The sequence below is a fragment of the Pan troglodytes genome, chromosome 6 (assembly GCF_028858775.2).
Source record: "Pan troglodytes isolate AG18354 chromosome 6, NHGRI_mPanTro3-v2.0_pri, whole genome shotgun sequence".
Classification (NCBI taxonomy): Eukaryota; Metazoa; Chordata; class Mammalia; order Primates; family Hominidae; genus Pan; species Pan troglodytes.
This window is the reverse complement of record NC_072404.2, coordinates 68155140-68173203: the sequence shown is the minus strand read 5'-3', so window position 1 is coordinate 68173203 and position 18064 is coordinate 68155140. Positions and strand designations below refer to the sequence as shown.

Sequence of the window (18064 nt, the reverse complement as noted above, 5' to 3'; positions counted from 1 at the left end):
ATTAAAGAGAGTGCCTGAAAGCAATAGGAGTAAGAAAACAACTTGAAACACATATTTCAGGATAACATCCATGAGAACTTCCCTAACCTAGATACAGAGGCCAACATTTCAAAGGCAGAAAATGTGGAGAACCCCAGTGAGATACCCCATGAGGTGGTCATCCCCAAGATACATAATCATGAGATCTTCAGGGTCAAAATCAAAGAAAAAATATGTTTAAGGCAGCTAGAGAGAAAGGCAGGTCACTTCTAAAAAGAAGCCCATCAGACAAACAACAAAGCTTTCAACCGAAATCCTACAAGTCAGAAGAGATTAAGGGCCAATATTCAACATTCTTAAAAAATAATTCTAACTCAGAAGTTCATATCCGGCCAAAGTAACCTTCGGAAGCAAAAAATAAATATGATCCTATTCAGAAAACCAAATGCGGAGGAAATCTGTTACCACAAGACCTGCCTTACAAGAGCTTTTGAAGAAGGCACTAAACAAGAAAAAGACGATTACCAGTCACTACAAAAACATACTGAAGTAAACAAACTGCTGACACGATAAAGCCACCACATAAAAAAATGTGCAAAACAGCCAGCTAAGATCATACTGACAGAATCAAATCCACACATATGAATATTAACCCTAGATGCAAATGGGCTAAATGCTCCAATTAAAAAATAGAGTAGCAAGCTGAATAAAGAATCAAGATCTAACGGTATGCTGTAATTGAGACACCCTTCTCAAATAAGCTCAAAATACAGGGAAAAAGAAAAATCTACCAAGAAAATAGAAAACAGAAAAAGAGCAGGGATTGCAATCCTAGTTTCTGGAAAAAGAAACTTTAAATCAACACAGATTTAAAAAAACAAAAAAAGACAAGGGCATTACATAATAGTAAAGGGCTATATATGCACCCAACACAAAAGCACCCAGATTATAAAGCAAGTTCTTAGAGACCCTCCAAGATGTTGAGTGTTCTTCAACAGTCATTAAATTTATACTGTATTTGTTCAGTATTGTCTCTGATATTGAACACAATATGATGACTTTTTAAAGGCTTCTCCACATTTTTAACACTTGTGGAGCTTCTCTCTAGTATGAATTCTCTTATGTCTAATGAAGTGTGAGAACGAGCTCGATGCTTTGCCACATTCTTCTCATTTGTAGGGTTTCTCTCCAGTGTGAATTCTCTTATGATTAGTGAGGTCTGAGAAGCACTTAAAGGTTTTGCTGCATTCTTCACATTTGTAAGGTCTCTCTTCCATATGAATTCTCTTGTGGTTAGTAAGGGTTGAGGAGTGGGTAAAGGCTTTGCCACATTCTTCACAGATGTAGGGTTTCTCTCCAATATGAATTATTTTATGTTGACTAAGGACCAAGATACACGTAAAAGCCTTTACACACTCATTACATTTGTAGGGTTTCTCTCCAGTATGAATTCTCTTATGTTGACTAAGGGAAAAGATCCACGTAGAAGCTTTTCCACATTCATTACTTTTGTAGGGTTTCTGTCCAGTATGCAATATCTTATGTCAAGCAAGGTTTGAGAACCACTTGTAGGCTTTGTTACATTCTTCACATTTGTAGGGTCTCTCTTCCATATGAATTCTCTTGTGGCTAATCAGGGTTGAGCAGCGGGTAAAGGCTTTGCCACATCCTTCACAGATGTGGGGTTTCTCTCTAGAATGAATTTTCTTATGATGACTAAGGACCAAGATCCATGTAAAAGCTTTTCCACATTCATTACATTTGTAGGATTTCTCTCCAGTATGAATTCTCTTATGTTTAGCAAGGTGTGAGAACCACCTGTACGCTTTGTTACATTCTTCACATTTGCAGGGTCTGTCTCCAGCATGATTTCTCTTGTGTTTAATAAGGGTTGAGGAACAGGTAAAGGTTTTGCCACATTCTTCACATTTGTAGGGTTTCTCTCCAGTATGAACTCTATTATGTTCAGTAAGGTTTGAGAACTTTTTAAAAACTTTGGCACAATCTTCACATTTGTAGCATCTCTCTGCAGTATGGATTCTCTTCTGTAGAGTAAAATCTGAGAACAACCTACAGTCTTTGCCACATTCTTCACATTTGTAGCATTTCTCTTTGCTAAAAATTTCCTTATGTTCAGTGAAGATTGAGCACAACCCAAAAGCTTTACCACATTTATTACATTGACAGGTTTTGCTACGGGTAGTTGACAAACATTGATGAAGGCCATTGTAACTGCTTTTCTGCCCCTTGCAATTACCCACACTTTGGTAGTCTTTCTTTAAATGTAAAGTATTAAGGTCGCTGCTTCCATATTTTCTAAGAATCACCTTTTGAAATGAATCTTTTATGTCATGCTCTGGCAATACCTCCACAGTAAAATGAAAACAGCAAGCTGAAAAAAAAAAAGAACAAAATGTCTCCCTCATTACACTCAGGTGAATATACTTTACAAATATATAATTATACAAAGCACATTAACAAGGTGACACAATAAAATACCACAGGCTCTAATTCCTTTATAGACATATAAACTTAACAGAAATATACTGACCAAAATGCCTTTGTGAGAAGTGTAAGAACCAGTTAAGCATTTGCAGCACCCCAAGTGAGCAAAATGCCAAGAACCATATAGAAGTGTAATAAAAGTATTTCATATTTGCCCACCACAGCCATTCTTCATCCCATGATGACTTAAATATAGACTCCTGTCTTCCCCCCTCCAAAAATAAATAAAATAGTGGCACATATGTCCATGCTTCTGACTTTTTGAGACCTTACCAAAGACTAATTTCTGTATTCCATGACAGTGTTGAAAGGAAAGGTGGTATACTTTGACAGTTTTGGACAGCGGAGACCAAAGGTAAATGACTGTTACAAGAGAAGAAAGACTTCAGTATCACAGACAGAGAATGGGAATAGCAAGTGATTACAGGGTCTCAATAAGAAACATGAGGGATGGCAAGGAGTGGTGGCTCATGCCTGTAATCCCAGCACTTTGGGAGGCTGAGGTGGGCAGATCACCTGAGGTCAGAAGTTCAAGACCAGCCAGGTCAACATGGTGAAACCCATCTCTACTAAAAATACAAAAACTAGCCGGGTGTGGTGGCAGGTGCCTATAATCCCAGCTACTCAGGAGGCTGAGGCAGGAGAATCACTTTAACTCAGGAGGTGTAGGTTGCAGTTAGCCAAACTCATGCCATTGCACTCCAGCCTGGGCAACAAGAGTGAAACTCTGACTGGAAAAAAAAAAAAAAAGGAAATCTTTTTTAACTAAAAAACACATTCCCAGAGAAAATGTCCATAGAACCAGCTCGAGAGACTCCAAGAATCTCCAGCCTAAAAAATTGGTATCATATTCCCCCAGACAAAAACCACTTAATAAAGATCTTGACATGTGGCTTTTTATTATACAAATTAGAACCTAAGATTACAACAAAAAAGTCTAAGCAAGAATACTATATCCAGGAAAGTATCCTTCAAAATGAAAAAAAAAATCTAACCATATTATGATCTATATCAAGACCTAAATATGTCATGTCTTCAAGAGACTCACTTCAGAGCTAATAAAAAAAAAAGACTGAAAATGGCAGGATGAAAAATACATTCCATGCAAGTGTCAACCAAATGAGAAGAGGTAACAATTTATTACGTCAAAAACTCTCATATTTCATATAATTTAAGTCAAAACTCACAAGAGAGAAAGTAGGACATTCAATTATAGCAAGAGGGTTCATTCACTGAGAATCTGTAAATATATCTGACAGTTTTCACAGACACATAGAGCAAACATTGACAGAATTTAAGCAAAATTGGACAGCAATATAATAATGGAAGGATACATCAATATCCCACTTTCAGTAATAAATAATGAAGACAGAATATCAATAAGGGAACAGAAAACTTCAATGCACTATAAAATAATTACACCTAACAAATGTATACAGACAGCAAAATACACATTCTTTTCAATAACTCATGAAACATTTTCCTAGATAGACCACCTGTGCCACCACGAAAGAAGTCTTAACAATTTTTTTAATTGAAATTTTACAATTCTTTATGGCCCAAGTGGAATGAAACTAGAAGTCAGTAACAGAAGAAAAGCTGAAACATTTAAAAATATATAAAAATTAAACCACACACTCTTTTGTGGTTTTTTTTTTCTTTTTTTTGTTTTTGAGATGGAGTCTCACTCTGCCACCAGGCTGGAGGTGCAGTGGCATGATCTCGGCTCACTGCAACCTCCACCTCCCAGGTTCAAGTGATTCCCCTGCCCCAGCCTCCCAAGTAGCTGGGACTACAGACATGCACCCCCATGCCCAGCTGATTTTTTGTATTTTAGTAAAGACAGGTTTTCACCATGTTGGCCATGATGGTCCCAATCTTGTACTCTTCCCACTTCGGCCTCCCAAAATGCTGGGATTACAGGCGTGAGCCACCACACCCAGCCAACAACACACTTTTGAGCATGCTCTTTTTCAAGGGTTGGAAGACATAATGTGAAGATGTCCATGCAGCTTAAAGTGACCCACACATTCAACACACCCCTTTTCAATTTTAAATTTTACTTTTCCAAAAATAGAAAAAAAAAACCTCACAAAATTACACAAGATCTCAAGGGACCATGAAAAGCCTGACAATCTTTAAATAGAAGAAAAATATTGGAAGCATTACACTTAATAATTTTCAAACACAAAACAAACCTACAGTAATCAAAGCACTTTGATATTGGTATAAAGGTAGAACACCAAAGTAATGAAACAAAATGCAGCACAGATATAAACTCTGGAACATATGGTCAAGTAAGTTATTTGCACACCATACTGAAGCATTATTCACAAAAGCCAATAGGTAAAATCAATTTAAACTTTCCTTACCAAATGGATAAATATAATTTAAAATACAAAAAAATGGAATATTAATTAGCTTTTAAAAAGCAGGAAATCTTCCAATATCTATTATAAAGACAAATTTTGAAGACATCATGCTAAATTTAATAAGCCAGACACACACACACACAAATACTCTATGAATCTACTTACATGGAATATCTAAAATAGTTACGTCCTTAAAAACAGAAAATAGAATGATGTTTCTTAAGGGCCAGACAATGGGAAAAATGAGTAGTAGATTCATGTGTATAGCATATTTCTTTTATAAAAATAAAAATGTTCTAAAGATATGTTGCTAACAATGTCAATATACTTAACAAAGCTGAACTATATAATTGAAAACATTAAAGATTATAAATGTTGCTATATATTATATATATATATTTTTTTTTTTTTGAAGATTAAGTTTTACTTTTGATGCCTAGGCTGGAGTACAGTGGCACAATCTCAGCTAACTGCAACCTCTGCCTCCCGGGTTCAGGTGATTCTCCTGCCTCAGCCTCCAGAGTAGCTGGGATTACAGGCACGCACCACCACACCTGGCTAATTTTGTATTTTTACTAGAGATGGGGTTTCACCATGTTGGCCAGGCTGGTCTTGAACTTCTGACCTCGGGTGATCCGCCCACCTTGGCCTACCAAAGTACAGGGATTACAGGTGTGAGCCACCATGCCTGGCCCTTGTATTTTTTACAATTAACAATAAAACAATCATTGACTAATAACAACAACAACAAAAAGCAAATATACAAGTCATAAAATAGGGGCAACATTTTACACAGGCAAACAAACACAGAAATAATTATACTGGCAATATACGTATGACTGATTCATACTGGTATATTATGTATTGCTAAGTTTTGGGATATTGCTACTACTACTCAGGTAGATAGCACAGTACCCAATAGGTAGCTTTTCAGGCCTTGTCTCTTTTCTCTCTTCCTCCTCTAGTGGTCTCCAGCATCTATTGTTTCCATCTTTATATCCATGTATACCAATATTTAGCTCTCACTTATAAGTAAGAACATGCAGTATTTGCCTTTCTGTTTTTGTATTAATTTACTTCAGATAATGGCTTTCAGCTGCATCAATGTTATTACAAAGAACGTAATTTTTTTGGCTGTGTAGTATTTCATAGTGTATAGGTACCACAAATTTATCCAATCCACCACTGATGGGCAATTAGATTGATTTCGTGTCATTGCTATTGAAGACAATAAAGTTTGAATCACTAGAATACAGTGATAGCAATAACATTTTAAAGAAAATGCATTATAATCATTCATAAAAAACCTTGATAAGAAAATATGAAGAAATAGGCCCTTAAATAATACTGGACACATCTATTATGTCATTAATATATAGCTGCTATTTTAGCACAAAATGTAAAGGCAATAAGGCAACCTTTGGAAGCAAAGCAAAGCATTACATTACTAAATAATATAAATATAAATATAGTACAATATGATATAAAATAAAATGAATTAGCAATAAGTTTATACAATTACATAGACAAAGTTTGAGAAAAGTTGATGAAAATGCTGATAATTTTGTATGTAGTAAACATAAACATATAAAAAAGATTTTAATACATGTGGTGTGCCTATTATCTAATTCACTTTTTATATAACATACATTTGAGCACATTAGCTCAGAACTTGTGAAATTACAGGCATAGTTGGTATACAGCAAACCAGAAAGAAAAAAAATGTACATAGGACAGAGCCCTAGTAATCTTCACTGTAAAGAAGATAAAATTTAAAAATAATAATTATTAAGAAATAGATAATGATTTGGAAATTATATGCTGGACAGTGTTCTAAGTAACCTATGGTATTAGTGTTTTTAGGAATTCTGTGAGCTGGGTAGATAAAATCAACTATTCCACAGTAGAGGTATTTGCCATACAGCATTTAAATTTCTAAGCTTAGTTCCTGCTTAAAAAAAGATACTTTCGAAGTGAAATAGATGTTTAGATTTTCTTGTAATCAGATGCTTTGTGCTCTGATAAAAGTTCTCACTTTCATTTTCTGTATAATGAATTGACTGGAAATTATAAAGCAGAAGACACATGACATCTGTCCCTAACCTCTCTCAAATCTCTTGACCAAATCTGAATGTCTCCCTAGTCCTCTCACAGATGTCTAACATCAGGCACAAACAGATTTTTAAGAACAGCTTAACATAGTGGTCTCCAAAAATCTGCACAAATTTTCCAGATCCCTCAAAGAAACAGAAGAGCAGTTAGATTATTTAGAACCTCACAACATAAAAAGAGGAGTTTGTCTCTCACTGTGAATGCACCAGCAGATTATTAAATGAACTGAAGACAGAGAATTCAAAAGCCTAATAAGCATACACCAAAAAATTTTCTTCCATGACAGTAAGAGGCTTTTCAAGAATCAATTCCATTGGAGAACAGCTTCCCAATCCACATTTTAAACTCTTGTTTTCTCCTTCACCTTTGGACATTTCACATATGTTATCTGCTAAATCATTCATACCTATCTGAGTGTATGGCTATTCTCTCCACTCTTCTCATATTCTGGTAATATTTTCTATACTGCAGAAGGTAACCAGGTCTAGCTTAAAGACTTTCCAACACAACCTTTCTTTCCCTCAACAGCAACTGGGCTAAGTAAAGCACAATCAACTCCCAGTATTACCCTCAGGAGAGATCTAGAACAGTGGGTCTGTTTAAAGTTCTGAAATTATAGGAGATGGTCTAATTAATAGAGTCTGTCTCCCTCAACATGAAAATGATGGAGTAATGAGAATTATAGTTTGTATGTACTAGATGAAAGGTGAATGTTTGTTGCAATAGTAGAGGAACTGCAATGCCACAGTCAACTAGGGAAGCAAAAGTTATAGAATCTGAAAAGAAAATGATAAAAAAATCTCTTTAACTTAGAAATTACACACAAAAGTCCAAAGACACAACTGAGAACATGTTTGTGAAGCACTGAAAATCTATAGCCTGGCTCACTGCTGTAGCCAGTCTTTAAGCAAATCCTTAAAATATTAGATTAGAAGGCTGTTTTTAAGTTTCCAAATTTCATAAAAGGATCACATGACATAAAAAAGAAAACATACCCCACTTGAAGAAATAAATTTCCAAAACTCAATCCTTAAGAAAAGAAGATCTTTGCATCATCTGACAAAGATGTCAAAATAATGACAGTAAGTATGCTTAATAAGAACAAAAACAAAAAAAAGAACCCAGAAGAAATTGTGGAACAGAAAAATAATTGTTGAAAAATTTTGTAGAATCACAACAGAATAACTGACCAGAAGACAAAAATCAGAAAACTAAAGACATGTTATTTATAAATATTGAGTCATGAAAAAAATTGAAAAACGTCAACATGGAATATGTAACTTATTAGATACTATTAAGGAGACCAATATATTCATGAAAAGATTCTTTGAAGAAGAATGCAGGGGAAAATCATAGGTAGAGAGGTTATTTGAAGAAAAAAGGGACTAAGAACTTCCCAAATTTCAAGGTGATGAAAAAAAAATGCTACCAACCAAGCATACTTAATCTGGGAGAAATTTACTTTAAAAATAAAAAAAAAATAAAGACTTTCTAATATGAACAAAAGGTAAGGGTGTTCATTACCCCTAGAACAGTCTTGTAAGAAATACTACATGGAGTCCATTATGTTGACAGACATGGTGGTTCACACCTGTAATCCTAGCAACTTTGTAGGCTGAGGCAGAAGCAGCATCATTTTAGGCCAGGAGTTTGAGACCAGCCTGGGTGATATGGTGAGACCCCTTCTCAAAGAAGAGACCATTATAATAATTTTGTTTTTCAGGAAGAGGGTTTTAAAACGTGCTAGGGCTAAAGATTGATTGGAGTCATTTTGAAAAGGCAGGCCCTCATTCAGGTGGCAAACTTGAAAACCCTTGGTCTTGGCTACAGACCAAGGAATGGTTCACCTATTTTGACCCCACTTAAAATTTTGCAGTGACTCTATAACCATCTCCAACTCCTTCCGGCCATAGTCTAGGAGTGGTTCTGCACATCCAGGGACCCAGAGTAAGATGCCTATTTGTGGTTACAGTGGTAGGTCTGCAGACCTTGGCCTTTATTGTGCTCTCTGAAACAGTTCAGCGACTCAGTTTCAGCACTGATAGTCACAGTTTGTGGCCAGTTCTACCAACCTAAGTACCCAGAGAGTGAACTGGGGAAATCCTGCCACATACTCAGTAAGAAACACACATCAGGCCCACCATATACCAACCCTAATGCACAACACTGCCCTAGAGCTAGCCCTACAGATCAAAGTCCTAAAGGCAATTCAATCTGCCAATAAATAAGACAGGATTAACAACTACCCAGCCTCCTGGTAACAAACCCACAAAACACAAACTCCATAACAGACCAAGAAGCAGCCATGTGACCCATGTATAACCCCTCTCCACTGCATACCCAAAAAGGATTCTACTAGCTAATTGACCCAAGAGAAGATTTTTGTCTGCTGAAATCAGACTATAAAATTGGAAAATTTAGATTCAATAAATCCCCTATTAAAATTTTAGTAAAATTTTTCAAAGTAATAGAAAATGCAATCTTAAAATTTATATGAAATTACAAGAAACTTTGAATAGCCAAAGCAGTTTTGAGAATTAAAAACAAAGCTAGGGGCATTATACTTTCTAATTTTAAACTACATTTGAAGGCTATTGTAATAAAAACAGGATGCTCTGTGGATAAAAATGCACACCAATATCAGTGGAGCAGAATGGAGAGCCCAGAAACAAATCCATTCATGCGAGATCAACTCATCTTTGACACTGAGGCACTAAGAATACACAATGCAGAAAGTACAGTCTCTTCCATGCTTGGGGCTGGGAAAAGGGTACACCCACAAGTAAAAGAATAATATTAGACCACTTTTCTTACACTGTATTTAAAATTAACTAAATATAAAATAAGGACTCTAATGTATGACAAAAATCTTTTTTTTTTTTTTTTTTTAGTATTTATTGATCATTCTTGGGTATTTCTCGCAGAGGGGGATTTGGCAGGGTCATAGGACAATAGTGGAGGGAAGGTCAGCAGATAAACAAGTGAACAAGGGCCTCTGGTTTTCCTAGGCAGAGGACCCTGCGGCCTTCCACAGTGTTTGTGTCCCTGGGTACTTGAGATTAGGGAGTGGTGATGACTCTTAACGAGTATGCTGCCTTCAAGCATCCGTTTAACAAAATTCTTAATAATCTTAAAAGAAAACATATTAAAAGACCTTAATATTGCTCTTCATAATAAATTTTGGGATACAACAGCATAAGTACAGCAATAAAAGCAAATATAGACAAATTAAACTGCATCAAACTAAAACACTTCTGCATAACCAAGAAAAAACAGAATAAGAAAACCATATCTGGTAAGTGGTTAGAATCAAAAATATATAAGAAACTCATACAAATAAAAGGTAACAACTATACTAATAGTAATAATAACAAGATTTAAAAGATAAGCCAAGGACTAAATAAATGTTTATTAATGAAAACATTTAATTGGGCAACGGGTATATAGAAAGGTGATCAATGTCTCCAATCTGGCAGATGCAAATTAAATTCATGGTGAGATATTACTTATACCTGTTAGGATTGCTAATATCAAAAAGAAGATTTATAGCAAGTGTTGACAAGAATATATTAAAGAAAAGAAATGCTTTACGTTCTTGGTGATGTGTAATTTTTTGAGACATTATGAAAACCAGTATGAAGGTTCTTTAAAAATTTTTTTAATAGTACTACTGTACAATTTAGCTATCTCACATCTGCATTTACAATAAATTTACTATCTCAAAGAAATACCTGCACCTCCATGTTCATTGAACATTTTTCACAATTGTCAAGATACAAAAGCAATCTAAAGTGTTTGTGGAAACTGACTGCACAAAGAAAACATGGTATATATACAAAATGGAATATTATTCAGCTATAAAAAGTAATAAAACCCTGCCATTTCTACCACATGGATGGACCTAGATGACATTATGCTAAGTGAAACATGAAAGAAACAGAAAGCATAATCTCACTTCTATGGAGAATATAATAAGGTTGGACTCCTAGAAGAAGAGAGTACAGAGGTGAGTGCTAGGCCGTGGAGGTGGGGAAAGTGGGATATGTTGTTCAAATGGTACAAATGTTCAGTTAAAAGACAAATAAGTTATGGTAGCCTAAAGTACAGCTTTATGACTATAGAAAGTAATACTGTTAGGCATGCTGAAAATTTGCTGAGATCTTAATTGTTCTCACTACAAAAAAGGTAAGTAAGTAAGGTCATAAATGTGTTTGTTCACTAATTTGATTGCATTAATCATTTCATTATGTATACAGATATAAAATCAATACACTGTATACGCTATATAGGTATTCAATTTGTGAAAAACATTTGTTACTGAGATTATATATGTGTGTCATACACATACATATATACACGTGTTTATATATATACACACATATGAATGACAGTCACAGTAAGCTTTATACTAAATAAAATCACAAAATGATGTCATTTAAAATAAAGTTAAAATTGAGAGTTTAATATGTACTCAGCAATGTTTCAAGCTCTCCAATGACATAGTATATTTAATAAATGTATGAAGTAGATACACTGAACTATATTACAGTTGAGGAATTTGGCCACATTTATGAACATTTGTTTATATGAAAAGAATAACATTTGAAGTAACACAATTTTAGAGTTTGTTTCATTTAGGGAGATGCTTAGTGTTTTGATATAATTACTGAGTATAAATTCCCATAAAATCACATTTGAAGCCTCCATAGAATAGAAAATTATAAAGCAGGAAGCACACATCTTTTTGTGGTGTTCCTGGGATTTCTGATCCAAACTGCAACATCACCAAAACTTATATATTTAGACATTATCCAAAAAGAGAACTTAAAAAATGGTTTAATAGAGTTTCTCAAAAATACAGATATTGCTGTTTCTCCCAAGCAATGGAAAAGCAGTCAAATCACACATTTTCTTTTAAGCCATGAAAACAACTTTCATTATCACTGTAAACTTAAAGAAAAAAAAAAACAGCAAGAACAACAACAAAATACATTAGTGAAGGTGAAGTACAGTGCTTGGAAAATTCACAAGAATGGGACCAAAAATGTCCCTATGTTAAAGCAAGAGAAAGAAATGAAGGCTTCCCAGAAATGATTTCCACTGGAGCAGAGCTTCTGGAAGCATGTTTAAAGGTCTGGCTTCCTCCTTGACATTGGGATCCGTCATTTGTGTCATTTGCTTCATTCACTCCCGCCTACCTGGGTGTTTGGCTACTGCCTCCTGTCTCTTCACATTCCAGGGCTCTTTTCTTTGCTCCAGACAGGTCATCAAGTCTGGCTTAAAGATAACAAGACCTGTTTTATTAGAAAAAAATAACATGACTCTTGCTAGGATAATCCGATTACTAATCTAGTACTATGCTCAGTAGAGAAGAAAGAACATTATAGAAGACTCTAGAAAATTAATTCCAATCTACTGTTTCCTAACATAAACTTTAGAATATTTAGAAAGTATTTTAAATTTGTGGGTTCTTAGCTCTATTACCCAGTGATACTGAATCAAAAGTCAGTTGTGAAAATTGCATTTTTAGGTGTGGGTAACAATATTTTATGCATTAAATTTCTGATATTACCACTAATTTAGACTCTATACAGATGAGCTCAAAAAAGGGAAAGATTAATGTTAAGATGAAACATCTTAAAGATTATATTTTCTACCTGAACAGATACCCAATTTTTTCTTTTTGAAGCAGGATTCTGGAACTCACTTATGCAAAGCAGAACTTCCAAAAAAAACCAGAATAAAATATTTAATGTAGAATATGAGTTGTATATTGAAGTTATTCTCACCCAAGGAGACCAGATTTCTGTAGTTCTCTAACATCACATCCCTATACAAACGCTGTTGAGCAGAGTCCAGGCATTCCCACTCTTCTGGGGAGAATTTTACAGCCACATCCCTGAATGTCAACACTCCCTGAAAAACAAAACATATTTACCAAGTGACCATAGAAAGAACTCCTGATTTGACATCAGGTAAAATGAGAGTAAAGAGAGCTGGTTCTGACTTACATGAGTTACTGAAGTTATCCAATAGGATACTTTCCAGCACAGAGATATTCTCTAATGTATTTTTAACTCTGAGAAAAGGTGGCATAAGATCATGAAACCAGTGTATGTGCAATACTTTTCTTGATGATACAGTTTAAATAAAGGACATTAACACAGGTATGTACATTTCTTAATGCTATATTTACATAATATAAGATGAGTTGTCTATACTTCCCATATGGAAACTTCATGGTGAGTTAAAAGCATACTTCTCACATCTTATTCTCAAATCAATTAACAGGAGATCTTGTTAAAATGTAGATTTTGACTCTGAAGATCTAGGGTAAAGCTTGAGTTTTTGAATTGATAGTTTGCCAGTGGTATCACTGCTTCTGGCCCAAGGAGAATATTTTGTCAAAAATTCAGTAAGTGGCACAGCCTAGGTTTTTAGTTTATTTGACCAGTAAAGAAAGACGAGAGCCTTCACTTTCCATAGGAAGCGATATGCAAAGAGAAGGTAAGAAGAAGAGCTCTCAGATTAAATGTGGTTTAATCTTGTTTTTGCACATCACTTGATAAAACTCCCCAAGGTACCTATTAAAAATAAAGAGTAAAATAATTAACTCTAGAGTGAAAAAAATATGTCAAAGAGCATATTTACCAAGTAAATAAATGAAGATCAACTACATTAAAATAAATTTGTATCAGGTGCTGATTAACAAAGAAGGATATGACACTACTGTGCTATTATTAACATTAACACAAAAAAGGGTGAACTTAATCTGAGTCTAGTCATGAAGAAACATCAGTTTTGAGCAAAAATTTAAGCTACAAATATCTCCCATGTTCTGTAATCTCTAATGGTGTATATAAATAAGTCTTTCTTTTTTTTGGTTAAACTTTTTTTTTTAACTTTAAGTTCTGGGATGCATGTGCAGAACGTGTGGTTTTGTTACATGGGTATACATGTGTCAAGGTGGTTTGCTGCACCTATCAACCTGTCATCTAGGTTTTAAGCTCCACATGTGTTAGGTATTTGTCCTAATGTTCTCCCTCCCCTTGCCCCCAGTCCCGACAGCCATCAGTGTGTGATGTTCCCCTTCCATGTGTTCATGTGTTCTCATTGTTCAACTCCCGCTTATGAGTGAGAACATGCAGTGTTTGGTTTTCTGTTCCTGTGTTAGTTTGCTGAGAATGATGGTTTCCAGCTTCATCAATATCCAAGCAAAGAACATTCTTTTTTATGGCTGCATGGTATTCCATAGTGTTTATGTGCCACATTTTCTTTATCCAGTCTATCACTGATAGGCATGTGGGCTGGCTCCAAGTCTTTGCTATTGTAAATAGTGCTGCAATAAACATACAAGTGTATGTGTCTTTATAGAATGATTTATAACCCAGTCATGGGATTGCTGGGTCAAATGGTATTTCTGATTCTAGATCCTTGAGGAATTGCCACACTGTCCTCCACAATGGTTGAACTAATTTACACTCCCAAGAATAGTGTAAAAGTGTTCTTGTATCTCCACATCCAAGCCATCATCTGTTTCCTGACTTTTTAATGATCACCATTCTAACTGGCATGAGATACTATCTCATTGTGGTTTTGATTTGCATTTCTCTAATGACCAGTGATGATGAGCTTTTTTTCATCTTTGTTGGCTGCATAAATGTCTTCTTTTGAGAAGTGTCTGTTCATATCCTTTGCCCACTTTTTGATGGGGTTTTTTTTTTTCTTGTAAATTTGTTTAAGTTCCTTCTAGATTCTGGATATTAGCCCTTTATCAGATGGATAGATTGCAAAAATTTTCTCTCATTCTTTAGGCTGCATGTTCACTCTGATTAGTTCCCATTTGTCAATTTTGGCTTTTGGTGTTTTAGTCATGAAGTCTCTGCCCATGTCTATGTCCTGAAGCCTAGGTTTTCTTCTAGGGTTTTTATAGTTTTACATTTAAGTCTTTAATCCATCTTGACTTAATTTTTGTATAAGGTGTAAGGAAGGGGTCCAGTTTGTTTTCTGCATATGGCTAGCCAGTTTTCCCAGTACCATTTATTACATAGGGAATCCTTTTCCCATTGCTTGTTTTTGTCAGGTTTGTCGAAGATCAGATGGTTGTAGGTGTGTGGTATTATTTCTGAGGCCTCTGTTCTGTTCCATTGGTCTACATTATCTGTTTTGGTACAAGTACCATGCTCTTTTAGGTACTGTAGCCTTGTAGTATAGTTTGAAGTCAGGTAGCATGATGCCTCCAGCTTTGTTCTTTTTGCTTAGGATTGTGTTGGCTATATGAACTTTTTTGGTTCTATATGAAATTTAAAGTGGTTTTTTTCGAATTCTGTAAAGAAAATCAATGGTAGCTTGATGGGAATAGCATTGAATCTATAAATTACTTTGGACAGTATGGTCATTTTCACAATATTGATTTTTCCTATCCATGAGCATGGAATTTTTTTCCATTTGTTTGTATCCTCTCTTATTTCCTTGCTTTAGCATCCTAGAGAAGTCTCTTCTAATTATTTTTTATTTAGAACTTTCTGAGTTATCCTGGGCAATAAAGACCATTCTCATTAAATGTGTGTTTTTACAAGCAGTTTTGCATAGATTTAATGGAAGCTAAATAGTACATGGTCTCCTTCACTGATAACCAAGCACCTGATCCCATCTCAAACAAGAATCTTGGGCATCCACATCTTTCTATGTTCTACAGCCACAAAAGGAACATTTGTAATGTTGCAGGTTATAAATTCATGGTGACAATTTTTTCATGGCTTATTAAGAGCTGGGATGTAGAGAATAAAGATGGATCTGTGATCCCTTCCAGGTGTGACTATCTGCACAAATTAAACCTGTTTCTTGAGAATACGCCTTTGAAGCATCAGTGAAACTCCTTCCCTTGAAACCACCACACCCACAGGCAGAAGGACCTAGAATTGCAGATAAAGTCTGCCTTTCTTTGTCCTTTATCACAGGAGAGGTTCAGAACCAATAAACTCCTACATAAAAACAAAATGTGAGTTTCCCCTTTCCAGTACTCGTTGCCCTTCTCTGCCACAGATGCCAGCAATTTCTACTGCAGCAATGGGAATACAGGCCGCACTGACCTGCCCCTACCAAACCCAAGCAGAGCAGTCTCTATGATCTTTATCTGGGACTAAAACTAAACTCACCTCTCGTGAATGTATCTGAAAACACTTGTGGTTGACGCTGGGCTCACCTTAGCCTCACATGTGGCACTTAATTTAAACAACATGGCTGCAGAGGAGAAGAGGAGCAAGATGACTTAATAGCACCCTCCAGCAACCATTCCCCGAATAAAACACCAAATAGAATGACTATCCAAATAAGAAGCATCTTCATAAGAACCAAAACTCTGGGGAGCGATCACAGGACCTAGTTTTAGCATCACATGAAAGAGGCACTGAGGAGGGTAAACAAGAAAGCTGTTAATTGCCAACAGCAGCCCTCCTCCATTCCCTGGCAGTGCAGCTTGGCAGAGAGAGAAAATCCATGTGCTTACAGAAGGGAGAGTGCAGTGATTATGAGACTGTGCAGTAAAACTCAGAGCTGCCTGTCATAGCAGAAAGCAACATGGGGCAGAATTCAGCCAGAGCCTACAGACGGAGCACTCAGACTAGCCATAGTCAGAGAGGAAGTGTCCATTTCAGTAATCAAAACCTGAGTTTCAGGTAGCCCCATCACCATAGGCTAAAGCGCTCTGGGGTTATAAATAAACCTGAAAGGCAGTGTAAGCCACTGGGACTGCAATTTCTGGGCAAATCCTGGTGCTCTGTGAGATGCCAACTGGGATGGCCAAGAAAGTGCCTGCATCATCCTTACCCCAGGCACAGGCAGTGTAGTTCACAGCTCCAGGAGAAAATCTTTCTTTCTACTTGAGGAAAGGGGAGAGAAGTGTAAAGAAGACTTTGTCCTGCAACTTGGACATCATCTCAGCCACAGTAGAATACAGCACCAGAAAAAGCCCTGAGGCCCCCATTCTAGGACTTAGTTCCTGGGTGACAGTTCTAGACATAGCCTGGGCCAGAAGAGAACACACTGCCTTGAAGGAAAGGTACCAGTTCTGGCAGGATTCATCACCTTTGGCCATGAATAAGCATCAGCAGTAACCAAGTAGTACTTGCTGCAGCCCCTGGGATGTGAGACCCAGTGCAGTGCAATCCAAGCTGTGGCAGCCATGTGGAGAGACTCCTGCTTGAGGAAAAGAGAGGGAAGAGTAAAAGAGGCTTTGTCTTGAAGCTTGATTACCAGCTCAGCCATAGTGAGGTAGCAGTAACAAGATAGCTCCTGAGGTCACTGATTTCAGGCCTTGGCTCCTGGATGACATTTCTGGAACCACCCTGGGCCAGAAAAGAACCCACTGCCCTGAAGCAAAAGAAGCAGGCCCAGCAGAGTTCACCACAAGCTGACGCAAGATCCTTGGGTCCTCACTGGATATCAGCAGTAGCCTGGAAGTACTTACTGTGGGCTCTGGGTGGTGGTGACCATGGGGAGTGGCTTCTTATGCTTGAGAAAGGAGAGAAAAGAGTAGGAAGGATGTTGTCTCATGGCTTCAGTGCCAGCTAAGCCACAGCAGAATAGGGCAACAAGTAGATTCCTAAGGCTTCTGACTCCATGTTCTTCCTACCAAATGGCATTTTGCTATCCCCAGCCCAGGATGAGTAACAGAGCTCACTGCCCTGAAGGCAAGGACATAAGCCTGGCTGGATTCACCACCTACTGACTGAAGAGAACTTGGATCTTGAGTGAACATCAGCAGTACCTAGGTAGTGGTCACTGTGGACCTTATGTGAGACCCAGTCCTGTGCTGGCTTTGGGTCTGACTTATTGTAGTCCTAGTGATGGTGGCCACAGGGGTGCTTGTGTTTCACTGACCCTAGCCCCAGGCAGCTCAGTATGGAGAGAAAATTCCACTTATTTGACAGAATGTTAAAAAAACAGAAAAAGAGTCTGCCTGGTAATCCAGAGACTCTCTTGGTTCTTACCTAAGACCACCAAGGTGGTACCTCTACAAGTCTGCAAGCATCACAGTGTTATTCAGGTTGGGGTGTCCCCTAATGCAGATATGACTGCAATGATCAAAGACTTAG

General features: G+C 36.7%; 1 protein-coding gene across 1 annotated transcript in view; it reads right to left on the bottom strand.

The window, feature by feature from the left end:
- Positions 1-804: 804 nt before the first annotated feature.
- LOC101059645 (zinc finger protein 736) overlaps positions 805-18064 on the bottom strand; it is a 24402-nt gene continuing 7142 nt past the window's right edge. Inside the window, exons 2-4 of the mRNA XM_024357842.3 lie at positions 12758-12884; positions 12167-12262; positions 805-2371 (exon numbers count right to left, since the gene is read on the bottom strand). Coding sequence (XP_024213610.2) covers positions 1524-2371; positions 12167-12262; positions 12758-12791 — 978 coding nt within the window. The 5' untranslated portion in view covers positions 12792-12884 and the 3' untranslated portion in view covers positions 805-1523. The remainder of the gene's footprint in view (positions 2372-12166; positions 12263-12757; positions 12885-18064) is intronic.